The sequence below is a fragment of the Lygodium microphyllum genome, chromosome 22 (assembly GCF_053477565.2).
Source record: "Lygodium microphyllum isolate KBCC chromosome 22, Lygodium_microphyllum_v1.1.10, whole genome shotgun sequence".
Lineage (NCBI taxonomy): Eukaryota > Viridiplantae > Streptophyta > Polypodiopsida > Schizaeales > Lygodiaceae > Lygodium > Lygodium microphyllum.
The window spans coordinates 111,569,273-111,585,892 of NC_141156.1; the positions used below are offsets into that span (position 1 = coordinate 111,569,273).

At 40.0% G+C, this 16,620-nt stretch overlaps 1 protein-coding gene across 1 annotated transcript in view; it reads left to right on the plus strand.

Annotated features, from left to right (window-relative positions):
- Positions 1–1,834: 1,834 nt before the first annotated feature.
- Positions 1,835–16,620, plus strand: part of LOC148017514 (LRR receptor-like serine/threonine-protein kinase FEI 1) — a 40,699-nt gene continuing 25,913 nt past the window's right edge. Inside the window, exons 1-5 of the mRNA XM_087663528.1 lie at positions 1,835–2,328; positions 3,858–4,002; positions 4,198–4,333; positions 4,413–4,484; positions 4,573–4,644. Of these exons, the coding sequence (XP_087519654.1) occupies positions 3,921–4,002; positions 4,198–4,333; positions 4,413–4,484; positions 4,573–4,644 (362 nt within the window). The 5' untranslated portion in view covers positions 1,835–2,328; positions 3,858–3,920. The remainder of the gene's footprint in view (positions 2,329–3,857; positions 4,003–4,197; positions 4,334–4,412; positions 4,485–4,572; positions 4,645–16,620) is intronic.

Below are 16,620 nucleotides of genomic sequence, written 5' to 3' on the forward strand. Positions count from 1 at the left end.
TCTTACTACTAGTGCCACTTCTTCTACATCCCCCATATCAACCTTTACATCCTTGATTACAAACAAATGCTTCTAAAAACTAGGTTTTGTCACTAATGAAATTCAACTTTAATTGTTTTGGTATGGCAATTCCGTAGGTTTTATTAGTTATGCACAAATAAGTAAATCTGATGTTCCTAATTAATGATACATTCTAATGTGCCAAAAATGTGTTTTAGTTAAATGGCAACATACGGCGTATACCAATTTTACAAAACCAACATTTTTTGTCCTCCATTAAACACCTCAATCAACATGTTTGACTAGTTTTTAGAGCCATAAGGGCATATTTCCTCCCTTAAAACTTGTAATTGGCACTAGCGACATACTCTAATTTTTCTATGTTTACCATCCGATAGGTGAGAGAGATACAAACACATAAATAGAACCCGAGTGTTTTTGGGTCGCGACATTCATGACAAACTAAAACACAGGGTCCTTGACATACGATAAAGGTAACTAATGAGTTCAAATGTTATTTACCTTTACAACTTTGTCCATAGTTTGAGTAAAATTGATTGGAAAAAAGCAACATAACACATACTAACCAAGATATTTGTCAAGGAGCCAATGCCTAGCTCTACCCACCAAAGATTTTCCAAGCATTTTAAAAAGAAGAGTACAAGAACCAAGTAAGAAGTAAGTAGGGGAGTACAACTTCACATTAACCGAAGCCTTATCAATTAAGAGAGGAAATGTTGTCCTTGTCAAGTCTACATGTTCAACCTAGATATTCTTTCCACACAAGGGTTGGAAGAAAGCATCTCATGGAATAAAGAATTAGAGCCCTAGTACATATTTACACAATCCACAAGGATATAACAAAATTTGTTTTGTCCGGTTTACTTAAATTGCAACTTGATAGAATTCCTTACACCCAAGGGTTGGAAGACACCATCCACTACAAATTAAAAATTAGAGCCCTAGAACATATTTACACGATCCACAATGATTTAACAAAAATTTATTTGCTCTTTTTTTTGTTTCACTTAATTTGCAAGATGATAGGATTCATTTCGGACAAAGGTTTGGAAGAAAGCATCCGATGGGAAATAAAAATTAGAGCCCTAAACGCAATCTACTACAAGGAGATGACAAAAATTGTTTTCCTTTTTTTGGTTTACTTAATCTACAAGATGTTAAAATGGAGGAAATCTGAAGTAAATGTGTGTGCGGTATAGATTAACCATGCTCTCCAAGGACTAAATGAGGAACCCCAAAGCACTTGTTCTCCGCAGTGTTGCTTATCTCGAACATTTGTTGAAAGATTTACCTTGATAAACGAAAGAGCTTTTTCAGCTTTTAATGTTCTAGTGTCTCTCCAAAGTTTGTTTTGTAGGAATAAAACCATGTTGAATACTTCTCATGTTTATGTGAAAGGCTAATGTTGTGCTTGTAGACTCAATGAAAATGATTTATGGTAGATATTGGATTTACTAATGTTAAAATGCTCGGAATTGGTAGAGGATGATGAAGGACATGATCACAATCCACCCATTGTGTAAAAGCCACCTCCAAGGAAACTTAAGACTTTTTCTCCTCCACACCATCACCCCACCATCTCTCTTGTGACCCAACTGCCCCTCATCAAAATGCTCGCAACAAACCCAAAAAGGAACTCAACAACCGATCAAAAATGCCAAAAGAAACTTAAGAATAACAACAATAACATAAAACATAAGGACCAACAGGAAAAGGAAATCTATGACCTTTCACTCTCAAGGGGTAAGACAAATACACTGAGGAAAACAGGCTACACTGTAGGCTAGGGTGCAGAGAGAGAGAGAGAGAGAGAGAGAGAGAGAGAGAGAGCGAGCCCACCATCGTTTCTTTCTCCCTTTCTCACCAGGAAGCTATTCCCCTCTCACTCTTCTTCCTCTTCTTCTTCTGTTAGCTATGTTCTCCTCCTCACTTCCCAGCCCACCTTATCTTGCCCTTCACACAACTATGCCCCTGGTGCCTCCCTCTTCTGACGGCCCGTCTCGTGGCCGCCATAGCTGAGGGGGGGTTTCCTGTGCCCTAGATTCCTCAGGGCACCATTGCAGACCCTCTCTGCATTTCCCTACTCCCCCATTGCTACACCCCTACTCCCCTGTTCCTTCCCCTGTTCCCGGACTTGCCAGCCCACGGAACAAGATCGGCTGCCCACAATCCCATTCTCGTCCCCCATAGACAGTGCATGTGCCATGGGCCTTCCCCCGCACAAATGGTGTCGTGGGCAGGGCCTGCCATTCCCGTGTTACAAGAAGCTCTCGCAGATCGTCCTCGCCCGCCAGGAAGAAGTGAAATGTAAGAGCTTTGAAAACTCTGGCACATTCTGCATTTCTACTGCATGTCTGGTAATGTATCACTGCATCTCTTGTAACAATCACAAGAAGTTTTTGACAATTTTCTCTATGGGAAGTGAGGCTCTTTTCCCTTGTATTTCCCTCTAGTGGTCAACAGCATAAAGCTTTTGCCCGGGAGGCACTGCATATCTAGCTAGGTGTGGTTAGTGGTGTTGGGCCTCCGGCCCCAACTGCACCTAGCCAGGTCTGCGATCCTTCCCTGAAAGAAGCTCATGATGTTGTCGAATTCACAATGTGGGAACTATAGTGGGAATTGTCTAAAACTTCTTGTGATAGCTCTCATGTGCTTTCCTGCATTGCCTTCAATTTGATCATAATAGAGTCTGTATGCTCACTGCGATTGCCCTTCTCGAAATGGACTCTGAGGCATCATCCCTGTAATGGGTTTCCTGGGCATTGTCCCATTGTTGTCTATGTGATCACGGACTTTGTCATTGCTCATAGCAGAGCCTCTATGTCACTGTGAATGCTGTCCTTGACTCGTAAGAAACCATCACGGCATTTAGTATCGGCTGCTTGGTGGTTGTGGGTTGCATAGCAGGACACTAGACGTGTAGATAGAAAGAGCTTTCTTTCCAGAAGTGCAGAGGTGAACACACGCCATTCTCATCAACTCAGTCCCTTTCCTGGAAGTGATGCAGCTGTCTTGGTATTAAGTGCAGATGTGAATACTCTATTCTCATCAACTTAGTTCCTTTTGTGGAAGTGATGGGGCTTTCTTAATAAGTCTAGAGGCTAATAAAGCAGTTGAAATAATCGATTGCCTTTGTTCATTGGTAACCCATAGTGAAGGCTGCTTTCATCCATGAATATTAACAGTTCAGAACTATGCCAACTCTGGAATTTTTCAGTGTAAGATTACAAAGCTTAGCCACCTGGAACTGGACATTTGACGGGCAGACTCTGACGATACCGGGAATGGTTTAGTTCCTATACAGTAATACTGATCTTTGCACCAGTGGGTTAGCTAGTTTGGATGCAATCTCTCAGAGAAACTCAGCAACTGGTGGGTGCTGTATTTGTTTCGCACAGTGGAGCCAGCAAGCTTATTTGGCCCCAGTACCCAGCTCGAATAGGGTTGGCATTATTAAGCATGCGTACGGCAAGCTCTGTGCTCCTGGTTGGCTACCGATGCAAATTCATATGTGAAACATATGCATGACAAGCCTCACCTGATGTCGCAGGGTTTTTCATTCAAGTGCGAAGATTACAAATTTAAAACTTCCAATCAATCAGTATCATATGAAACCATCGGGCTAAGTTGCACTTTGCATCAAGGAAACATATATGAAGTTGTCTTGACTAATGCTGCGGTATTTAGCAGGATTTTTCTTGTTATCTAAGTTTAGCAGACACCCTCAACGCAATCCAGTAGTTAGATGGTGCATGCATAAATTATATTTGGCAGTGAAAGGATTGGAAACTTTAAATTTATTTAACAAAATGCTCACAAACTCCATTTGTGCGCAGGTCAAGGACTATGATGTAGAGACTTCTCTCAGCTCAACTGCTTAGGATAGGTTCGAGAAAAAGATGAAACTGAAAGATTTGGTTTCACAATGTTTGTTGGTGCTTGGCTTATTGAGCTATAAATGTTGTGCCCTAACAGGAGATGGTATGACGTCATACTTCTACATATTATTTTTTGATACCAGTCCTTGGTTGCATATGTAAACTATGTTGATTTTTGACACAGTTTAAATCTTTTGAGGTTCTTTTGCTTTTCAATCTAATGGAAATTGGGCTGCCGTAGCCACACTTCTCCTTCTGCTCTACATGCGCTTCATACCTGTTTGATCATTGTGTGCAGGTGAAGCTTTACTGGCATTCAAAACAGGGTTACGAAATCCAGATGGTGTTTTAACCAATTGGAAGGAAGAAGATGCCAACCCATGCATGTGGCATGGGGTCACATGCGATAGTCGCACAGGCAGAGTTGTTTCTGTGTGAGTTTCTGTCTGTAGCACTGTGGAAAGTAATACAGTAATGTATGCATTATTGATTCCTCTTGCATGCCGCAATCAGGAACCTTGCCTTCCAAAAGCTATGGGGGAACATATCTCCCGAGTTGGGAAAACTCAGTCAGCTACAAAGATTGTAAGTACTGGTTAACTTCTGGTATTCTCTAAGGATGCCAACATTCATTTATTTCTGGAGTTTTTACATCGATTGATGCTTGACGCAGGGCTCTTCACCGGAATAGTCTCTATGGATCTATACCTTCAACTTTAGGGAACTGTTCTGAGCTAAAAGCTTTGTGAGTGCTCTCTCTTCCTGGAAGTGTTCTGGTACTTGGGCTTAAAGGGATGAGGTTACACATGCATTTAGGCAGATGCATGTTTCTAAAGGTATGGGGAGAGTTGGTCAATGTGCTCTCTCTGTTTCAGTATGTTTACTAAAACGACCATAGGAAACAGTGTGATAGCAGTAATGATCTTGAAGCCACAATCTTCCGAATTGTGATAGCAGTACCGATCTTCGACCATTCTCACGAAGAGGGCAATCTGGGCAGGCCTCTTGACTTAAATTAAGAGAGAGATTAAGATGAAGAAAGCACGGGGTGCTAAATTCAGATTGGTTGTCAGTAGTCCAACTGTTCTTTGACCTGCAGACGGCAAGTGCAATATTTAGACAATCAGAATCGCTCTGTGGTGTGTGGATAATCAGGTTACCTTAACGGTAAAAACAGAACAGTTTCTTGCTGTGCAATTGGGTGGTGTGGGGAAGCAGGGCTACCTACCTTAACGGCAACAGAACAGTTTCTTGCTGATTGATTGGATGATGGTGAGGTAGTGGTATACCTGTGGCAGAAAGCTGGGCAGATGAAAAATCTTCACTCGATTCAGGATTGGTCTGTGATGGCAGATAGGGCCGAAGGCCGAGACTCTGAGAGAGAGAGAGAGAGAGAGAGGGGGGGGGGCGCGCGATCATTCCAATTATACAGCCGCTCGATCGGCAAGCGTTGACCTTTGGTGTCCTTTTTGGGGAAACCGGAATGATATCTTGTGCCTTTTCTTCTAAGCCGTTACCGGTAGCCAGCTTAGAACCTCAAATTTGAAAGGGAAACCCTTGAGTAGGGTTTCCTCTAATCAGGCTGAACTCCCTTAGGAAAGGGGAATTCCAGAGTAGAACTTATTCTGGTTAGGCTGTTTATCACTTGAATGCGAATGCCCAACCCTTGCCTAGAGCATGGGCATGCAACGTGGTATAAGTGGGTGTGAACATGAGTGCAACACCTTTACACACCAAAAGGACACATTGCAAAACAAGGAAAATTATCAACTTATAGTTTTTTTTCTTTTTGGATCTGCTATGCATGCAAAAAGTTTGCCCCTTGTCCATCACTTTGTGAAGTGGGTGGAAAGTTTAACAATTTAGCATGTACACAATAGGTCATGTCTCTCTAGTGTATAAATGAGAGTGGACGCCCAACCCCTAAATAAACACTTATGATTGGTTAGCACCTTGCAAAGTGGCCGCCTTTCACTTGATGTGTAACCATCCTTAGTTGAAATGCTTAGTTTTTGGAAGGGTGGTACAAGGAAACTTTCTTTGTGCTGGTGCTTTTCAGGCTAGTATTTTACTTTGTCCTTATGGTGAAGGGTGAAAATTAGTATTGATGAATAATTTTTTTTGCAACTAATAGGAAAAGAAGAGTCAAGAAGTGATTACCGTCTCTTATCGAATCCTTGTAATGAGCGAGTCTTTATAACTACAAGCACTATAAAGTAGTTGGTCGATATAAGGATAAGGTGGAATTTTAGCGACAAGTCTTGCTCTAAAAAAAATGAAGGGAAGCTTGGTTTTTTGCAAACCTTAAAAACCTCTTTGAAAGTTGTTACAAACTTTGGCTATAATAATATGAAGGTTGGTAATTGGTTCAAGGGCTCAAGTGAAGGCCATGATCTTATAGCTTTTCTGTTGCATACAACAAGCGCCACATGAGCTGTGCACGACGTCATACGAATTTGTCACAAAATGACCCTTGTGGCTAGTGGGACCATTTTGAAATAAAGTGAAGAGCAACAAGGTTGTGTGGGCAACACGATAAGGTGTTTTGCTGGTATAGTTTAATGTAGCTTGGAAATAAACCACAATATTGGGATAGAAAATGCACCTTGAAGGACACATAATTTACAATAGTAGGTCAACCAAAATAACATTCAACTTTCTTTTGTGAAAGGGCACTTTGTTCGTAAAATTGGTTTTGATGAGAGAGAATTATCTTGCTTTAAAAACATAAGATTATATTTTATTGGAAAAATTGACTATGTCACCAAAGTACTCACATGTGTAAAACCCAACTCTTAACATTTGGTTAAAATCCATTTTTATGCATCACTCTCAGTCTAGACACTAAAATAAGCTGGCAATACTTTACACCATGTTCATCAATATGTGTGTTGCGAGTGATCCACCCATTTTATTGTCATGTATCATTCTAGGTTTAGCTATTCATTTAATACTTAAAGGGTTTGTAGTGGAACCTTGTACCAATTTTAGGGTGGTTGTGGTCCTAGATTTAGCATAGTAGGTGGAAACCTATTCATCACATGGATTTGGAAAGACCTTGTGCAATGCATCCCAAGGTCCATCTTGTCCAACTCAAGAATTGGGTCTAGCCCTCTTAACCTGGAGCGCATGGTGGCAATTCTTACTTAATTCTAGCTCTGTTGGACATAAGCTTGAGTGACGCACTAGATCAAATCCAAGATATGATGTCTGGGCAACATGAACTCCAATTTTAAATTCTTCAACTTTCATTAACTCAATTAGACTTGAGATTGTATGTCAAATCCTTGAAACCAATAGCTTCAGCCATGGTGGCCATCGCATTGGCAATGAAGGATATGGCATTGGGCATGCAATGGACAAAGTTTGAGCCACATGGCACAAGCGCACCACCAAGAATTGAGGTTAAATGTGAAGCTTTAATTAACTTGAAAGTTTGGACCATAATCAAGTCGCATTAAAGGTTTCACTTAGTGAGCAGTTCTTAATTCAAGCAGCCCCCTTGTGAGTTGCTCAACCAGTCCCCCTTGTCATTTAATGCAGTGTGTGGAATTATTGAGTGGGCTGATGCATTTGGAAAGCTCATTAGGCTATTCGCAACCCTTCATAGCATACATGGGAGTGAGAAAACAACCACCTTAGCATGTGGATTCCATTGGGCGGCACTAGAGTCTAGAACTCTTTTACCAGCAAAGTATAGCTGCTGCCTTTGACCTAAATCTCATCAAGAGAGATTATAACAACGCTTTAAGTTGAGATATTCTCTTCTTTTGAGAGATCTTGGTCATTGTGCACTTTTTGGACAATTTTGTCCTCCCTCTTTTTGTGGAACAATATAGGGACTCATAGGGATTGTGGAAGACATACAACTAAGCAAATGCTCCAAGAATTAGAGCGTATTTGTGGGCGGTAAATTCTAGGGTTTGCCAAGTTGAAGTTTTCTAGTGGATGGCTGAAAAGTCTCGAGTTGGCGTGACTAGGATTGAAGCCTTGAGTACCCATGAATCAATTGTGTGATGAGATTTGTTGGAAATCTAGCTGATTGTAACTATTGCAGAGCATCTCTTAGTAATTTAAATAAATGTTGAGAGGGGTGCAAAGGTATTGGGGCCAATAATTGTGACGTTGACACATGGGTGCAAGAGCATTGTAGTTCTAGTTGTGTGTGGATCTTGGTAGCTGAATTTATTGTTTTACTGAATTAAGTGGTTGCTTAATTAAGACTTATTGTCCATTGGGATTTCAAAGGGGTTTCATATGTGTTGACAATCCTTTACAAAAAGAGGCTGATTACAATTGCCACGAGCCAAATATGTAGTCAAAAGTGTTTTGTTTTGTGACAAAATGGTGACCCTTTATGTTCAATGCATTTGATTGTCGATGATTTAGAAATATTCATATGTGAGGGGCGTCATATATTTTGTGACTCAATTCAAACTCCATGAGCACAGTTTTATTTTGTGGGTTACCATACTACATATCATATGGTGAGAGGAATCGTAGACCTAGAGGCAATGCTTGACGTAAAGATGATGACTTGGAAAAGTGGTAGTTTCAATTGGCAACTAAGGTGGCAATGGACGCAAATGCATTTATGTCTCCTTTGGAAGCATTGATAGCCCAACCATTTGGAACCAAATGGCCGATAGTAGTGACCTGACCTTTTGTGCCATCGGGCAAGTAAGGAATTGACGGTGGGGGGTTTCGATTCATTTCTTGCCACTAGCATTTCTCAGGTTACCATTGGTGTAGTCAATTCTCTTGGAGGTACTCTCGGAGGGCATTATTCACTATTATTGTTAGTTAGTGGGCACTTTTAGCGGACACAGTGTATGGGCAGTTTGCTAGGTAGGCGATGGTGCCATATGGTAGCTGGAGGACTGATCGCTGATTATTTTATTCATTTATGTTGTACTTGGTAGTTTTTGATCTGGTTGACTAGTTATTGTTGGCCTACTGCATTATTTTATTGCATTCTTTTCTCTTATTTAGGCCCAATTGGTAGCTTGCCCCACACATTTGTTTCTAGTTGCTAGTGGAAGAGATTTGGCTCGAGGAGAGATGTCTACAGCCCTCGTATATTTGCCCTCTTTATTTCAGCATTCATTGACTACTGCAGATTTTTGCGTTCTTCTGTCTCTTTTCTCTCTCCCTTTCTCCCGTGTTCATTTTCTTTTAGTTTGGTCATATGCTTCCACTTTCATTGCACTTTGCATGGCCTGTAAAGAGGTGGAGATGGTGTTCCACAAATTGTGGTAGCCTTGGGGAACATGAAAGTAGCGTTGAGCCAATTTGAAGGACATAATACCTCCATTGATAGGTAGAAGAGCATCAACAACAATGAGGAGTCTTAGGTGCACCATCCTATTCAATATTGGCCTTTGTTTCTCTTTTCCTTGCTAGGAGAGAAGCTTGTTGCCTCCTGATTGGGAAGTGGGTGCCAAGAAGATTTAACAAGGATCGGTCTCTTGGAGTGGACCAAATGATTCAATAGCATAGAAGACTCAAGATGGATAGGTTCTTTGGCATTAACCACATGCCACCATGAGGCAGAAATCTCGATGTTCCCATGCCTAATACCTCGAGTCTCAAGAAAGAACTTGGCAATCAAAGACAAGGGTTTTCTACCCTTGCTTAAGGCTTGGAACAGTGACCAATGAAGAACAATCATGTGTGTTCCCAAGTCTAGAGCAACACACCATCCATTCCTCTGGGAGTGCAAACATGGTGCTAGGAGATCCAAGAGAGACCCATTCGCGTAGAATTTTTTTCCAAAGCAAAAATTGAACGAGTTGAGTAATTTGCCGTAAATGAGACTTTGGCAAAGGAAGCAAGGAAAGGTAATATGAAACCATTGATATCATGATTGTTTGTGCTACTTTTAATCTTACGTGGAAGGCTAAGCTCGTAATTTCCAATACACAAACTGGTCCGTAATACTTGAAAAGATCCAATCCATTAGCACTTTAGGCGAAACCCGTATTCCCAAAGGATAGCCCAAGTGCTTGAAAAGAGAGCCTTTAAGCACCACCTCACCTTGCCAACCTAAGTCTTGGAGATCACTCTCACTGCAACTGATAAGGGTTGATTTAGATGCGTTAATGTGTAGTATTGATGCAAGGGCAAATAAGTCCCATGTGACCATCGCTCTTTGTATATTATCCGGATCAGCCTTAAGAAACATGAAGGTGTTGTCCAAGGCTTGCCCCACCAACTTTTCTTGTGAAGGGAGAGAGAGTCTGACCACCTCACCATTGGCCACTAGGCGAGACAACATCGTTACAATGGGGTGAATGCCAAGGCAAAGAACAAAGGACTTAGTGGGCAACCTTTGCCTAATTGATTGACAAAGAGGGAAGGGTGTCATGACACCACCATTAAGTGGAACTCTTGAAGAAGAATCCACGCTTATAGTATTGATAAGTCTAGACATTCTTAGACAAAAACCCATGGCTTGCATCAAGTAACCCAAGGACCGTTCCAAATGATCGAAGGCCTTTACAAGGTCCAATCAAACCATCATCATTTCTTGTTTTGTGTATCGAGCATAATGTATGCTCATCTAGACTTTCAAGATGTTATGCAGAATATTGCACCCTTTTATAAATCCATATTGGATAGGGTGAATAATGTTTGAAAGGTATCCATGCAATCTATTAGTCAAGTCTTCAATGAATATCTTATACACAAAGCCCATTAATGAGATTGGTTGCCAATGCTTCAATGTTGAGGGGCACAACACTTCAGGGATCAACTTAATCGGGCCCTCCTTCCAAGAGGGCGGCATGTATGCAGTTATCCAAATTTGCTGCTATAAGTTTGTCAAAGGTGTAGCCAAGTGAGTGGTATAGGTCAAAAAACTCATTGATGATACCATTCCATTTGGGGCTCTTGTCTTTAGGCAAATGCAAGAGGGCATCCATGACCTCATCTTGTGTAATGTTTATATTTAAGCTGTTGGCAACATCCGATGGGACTTGATCTTTAACTAGATCACAAAACAATGAATGGGCTGCATCTGTTGCATGAGAAACAAAGGACTGGGAACCAAGCAAGTCCATGAAATAGATTTTGCACATTTGCATAATTTCTCGCGGATTTGTGACCATTTCACCTTCGAAGATGCTTAGGCAGACCACATTTTCCCTAGCAAAGGAAGCATGCAAGTGGCGATAAAACTTGTGCGATCGGCAATTATTGTCTTGTAGTCCCTTTGATAGTGCAACAAGTTTGGATTGTTGGTATGATTTCTTTTGAAAAGTATCAACAAGCTGTGTCAATTTTGCTGAGATAGAAAGTAAAAGGGGATCTTGTGGTGAATCCATCAAAACGGAGTGTGTCTGAGCCAAGAGTTGCTTGGCAACTTGCAACTGTTGAATGCACAAGGTAGGATGATGTATTCTATGGTGTTCTAGTGATCGTTTGTAAGCAAACTCTATCTGAGAAAGATAATGCTCCTAATTAGATTGTTTATAGGAGACATATGTATGCATCATATCCTTCATGTTTTGGTTATTCGTCCAAGTCTATCTATCCGTCTCAAGATGTTTTGAGGATGACATGGACAATTGTATCTTCAATTCCTAGAAGATTGCTTTTTGGAAATGACCAGTGAATTTAGGATCATGGTCATTATTAGTTCATTGAGCAAACTATAAAGTTTATACAAATGCTTGACAAAGAGGCTTGCCAATCCATGGCTTTTGAAGGTCGTCATCATCGGAATGAATCAAGTCATTTTTGTCAATCGTTTGATCTTGACTCAGATTATATTATAACCTCAATTGCCATGAGGTAATTCAACACATGCGAATTCGATTTGAATAGGCCAAATGAGGTAATTTAGCACATGCAAAATTGAGTTGAATAGCTCTTTGGCCTTGCTTTAGCCTTTCATTTAAAATAGCATCAAATGCTACCTAGCCTTATTTTTAAATTCCTCACCTTTTTGAGCTTGAAAGTATTAAAACTTTCCACAAACCTTAGTTTGAGACATTAAATTATATAAATTCCTAAACCCACGACACCAAAAGTCATTTTACGAAGATCTAACCTAGTACAATCACAGATACCAATCCACACAACTTTTGCCAATTTCCCCTATGGCCCAAGCCAAGATTATTGGTATTGTGACACACATTCAACTTAATCTCACACATGCACCCCACTAATGACAACTGAAGTCTTTTAAAGCACATGTAATTGCTAATAAAGTGTGCAACATCATAATCAAACATGTGCACCTAGTGCTCGATCCAATTGATGCCTAAGGCATGCTGAATTTTCAGCTAGCAAAAGCAAGTCATAATTCATAGACTTGTGTTGTGAGTGTTGTTAGAGCCATAAGGCAATGCATCCACATGTAAAAAACCGATACTATTTTGACCACAAAGGCAAAATAATACATAGACCCAACATAAACAATGCCTTATAGCAAAGACGTATCACATGCATTACTTGCATCAAATAGATCTCATGTAACCCATGGAAATGTGCATTGCTTGCACATCAAATGTAACTCATGCAAATGTGTTTCTCTTGTAGCACTTGCAAATGTACATTGCATATATCATCCATGTATCTCATACATGTCTTGGAAACATACATCACATCCAAACGTACATTCCATGTACTTCATAGATGCCTTGCCAATGTATAGTTTTAGAGCCATGGGTGCAAACCATACACATTTGCTTACCCAATCACAATGACTAGTACATTGAATAGTGATTCCCAAGGCAAAATAGCAAAGTACATCCGGGATCCACTATACATGAGCTATCCATCATTAGGGGAGTGGAGGTGTAACCTCTGCCTTGAGCTTCAAGCAATGCTTTGGACCTTCTATGCTCCATTGGGCTTGAATGAACCCAATCTAATTGAAACACATCAAGTGGAGGATGATCTATCGGGTCATCTGCTCCATCCATTTGCATCCATAGGCGAAATAATCCTCAAATGTACAAAGTAGTGCATGGAACTTTACCTCTAACTCTATTTGCCCCAAAACCTACACTAGGCTCTAGGCCTTTTTCCTTAGGATTATCTAGTCCCTCAAATCCTTTAGATTGCTGCAAAAGTGGTACACTTGTTGCAATTCCAACTTGACCAACATTAAACATCACATCTATTGTCTAGCCCCATTCTCTTGCGCACCAAACATACCAAGAGCACTAGATGCATTGCCAACATGCTTGTTTGCATAGTATGTACTAGGGACTATTTGAATGTGATGGTACATAGGATTTCATGTTGCTAGATACTTTTACATATGCATCTTATGCAATATTTGGCCACAAACATATCAAATATGTTTGTGGCATGCCCGCCAAGAGTACTATGACCAGCCATAGCATAAAATACCAATCCTTCTCTAAAGCATTCCAAATGTCCCATATTCGGATGTATACCTTCCTGTCCCAAAGGCATAGTGTTTATGTTTCAAGATTTCCATGCGTTTGCTGTCCTCGATCCAAAGTAAGCATTTGCATATGCTCATTTGTTGCATTGGGTGCATTTATAGGCCGTGCCACATCTACCTTTGATGATATATAAACACAGCATTTGAATCCTCTTGTTCTTCTTGGTTTTTAGCATGTCTATGCATTGAAGCTCCAACTTTATGACCAAAATTAGTATTTACAACATGCTACCCATGTGGAAAGCCCATATGAAGAGTAGGCATTGCATTACTCCCATTGTCTTTTGATGAGGCATCACCATCATGCGATTCTTCACTACTTAAGAAGACACGCTTATTTACTTTTGTGATATCTAAATAGAATTTCAGCAAATTACTCTGCAATCTTGATGTGCAATCAAGCGCCTCGATCCTGCATTCGTGAAAAAGTTGACATATCCTAGCAATGGTACCATGAAACTTGTGTGCTTGTTACAAAAAAGCGGTGGAACCCTACATAACACTGATTATTGCAGCAAGCAATAAATTCATAAAATGAATGGTAAACTTGAGAATTCAACACTTTACCACCTTGTCTTAGATTTCTTGGAAGAAAGTTGAAATCATTCGAGACTTGATTGGCCCCAAAATGTTGGTGTCCTTGCAGCATTTCTTCTCACATTAATTCCCAAATTTTGATCTTTAATTGAGATTTGGCTCAAATCCTTAAGAAGATGACATGCTTGTTGGAAATTAAGGAAGAGAGAGAGAGAGTGTATGTAAACACAAGTGGTAGAATCATAGAATAAAAGTACAATAGTTCTTAAGTAAGTTAGACCTATCCCTAACTCAACTAGGGTTCATTTAAGTCTAAAACTAACTCTAGAAGTGGTGACACAACTTATTAATGTGGTTGTGTTCACACTAGAAACCAACTAATTAAGACATTGGGCATTGTCCATAGAATTGGCAAATTCTAACACCCTTCCTTGCAATGCCAATGTGGTAGAAGTACAGGAAGATTAATCACCAAAGCGTAGCAAGTTCAAGGACTTCCAAAAGCCTTGAAACTTCTTAGAAGAAAGTGCTTTGGTGAAAATGTTGGCACCTTTCTCCTATGTAGAGACATACATCAAACTGATCTCTCTTGCATAGCATCTCTCTCTAACATAATGGTTATGTACCTCTGTGTTTTGCGCGAGCACGAAACTAGGATTCAATGCCACTGTAACAACACTTTGATTGTCAGAAAGAGTGGGTGTAGAACCCTCCAAAGAAATTTGTAGATCAGCCAACAATCTACGCTGCTATACACATTCTGTTGCCGTGGTGAAGTCTGCCCCCTACTCAGCCTCACAAAACGAGGTAGCCATTATAGACTATTTCTCACTTAGCCATGAAATGCATGAGTGGCCTAGAAAGAAATAATGTCCACTAGTAGAATATCTAGTGTCTATATCGCCAATCCAATTTAAATCAGTGTAAGTTTGTAGACGCAAGTCTTTCTCTCGGAAAATAGTAATGCATGTGATCCAATACCTTGCAAATAATTGAAGATCCGCTTAATGGCTTGCCAATGTATGGTCCATGGGTTGTGCATATATCTGCTCTCCTAACATATTGCATATTGAATGTCAGGGCGTGTGTTGCAAGGATAAATACAACAATCAATAGCTTGGCTGTAAATTGCAACATTAGGCATCTCTTCACCATCATGCATAGATAGCTTTAAGCCTGGCTCATATGTTTGCAATCTTGCATGTTAAACGTATGTAATAGCTTATTCACATACTGTGATTGTGACATGATGATACCATGCTGATTTTGGGCAAATTGAATCCCCAAATAATAGTGTAGACAACCCATGTTAGATGTAGCAAATGCATGTTTTAATTCAACCTTAAAATCTGCAATATTTTTCTTTGTAGGTCCAGTGAGCAATGTGTCATCTACATATGAGCTCATAAACACATGCTTAGCACAATCATTTACTTTTTTATATCAGCCAAATGTGCCCCCCTTGCATTATGTGCTGCATGCTTAGCAGCCCTTATAGCGTGCTGAGATAATAGGACATCCATATTACTCTCCCGAAGAGTTTGTAATAGTCATCTTGGGGCTGTTTTTATTGCATTTACAACAATTATTTCATGCTGAATTGCTGGCTCAATTGCATGTGGCAAACCCTCATCAATACCTTGCAGTTCGAGAGCCATAGTACGGGGGAGTTTTGAAAATAGGGAAAACGAAAATGAAAAAAACTGGAGTTTCGATCAAATTTTGAAAATGAAAAAACGACATTTTGGATTTCACACTAAAATAAATACAGTATTATCTAGATATGTAAATATATCAATGCCTACAACATATATTCAAATTTTATACAAAACTTTGAGTCTTTAGGTCATATGATTGAAATCATGATTCATTATACATCATGACTCATGAGTGAAGATTGAGGAGTCAAGACTCAATGGTTGAAACTTAAGACAGCTTAACACAATTAAGACTCAATTTTCAAAACTTAAGGTAATAATATGAATTTTAATTTATGACTCATGAATTATCATACGATTTAAAGAGCAGTGAAGACTGATATCAAGAACAGGGGAGATTGACATCAAGAACAATGGAATAAGAATGAAGATGTATAATAAATGAAATCAAGATACAATGATACATGTAACTATGCAATGTGAATAATCTGTCAAAACTCCAAAGTCGAGTGAGCAATGAGCATTGTGTAGTATGTACTAGTCTCTAGACTCTAGTAACTACTGAGTAATAAGTATCAATATCAATGAATAATTGGCAACTGTAGTTTGGACTCTACAGTGCTAAATTGACTTCTATATATGACAAGTCACGACTCATTCGGACTCTTTGAATTTGTGCACCATCTCCTTATCCAACTCCGAGGACTTTGATCAAGAAGTTGGTGGAGCAGCCTTAGCCTCACACTCAGACTCAGACTCTGCTTGGGATGCACGACTACGTGTGGCCCTCACTCTAATCCTCCTCTGTGCATGAGTCTCATGCACCGGTGTCGAGAGCTCCTCATAGAGCATGAAGTAGAGATCTTAGCCTCAGACTCTACTTGTGGTGCACGACCATGTGTGGCCCTCGCTCTTATCCTTCTTTGTGTACAAGTCTCATGCACCGGTGTCGAGAGCTCCTCATAGAGCATAGAGTAGAGATCTTGCTTCTCCTGTGGCATTTGTGGGATGTCATGTATCTTCTCTATATCAATCTTGTCAACATTCACCTATAAAGTTGAATGAGATAAAGATATATTATATAAGAGAAGTCTCAATATGTTCA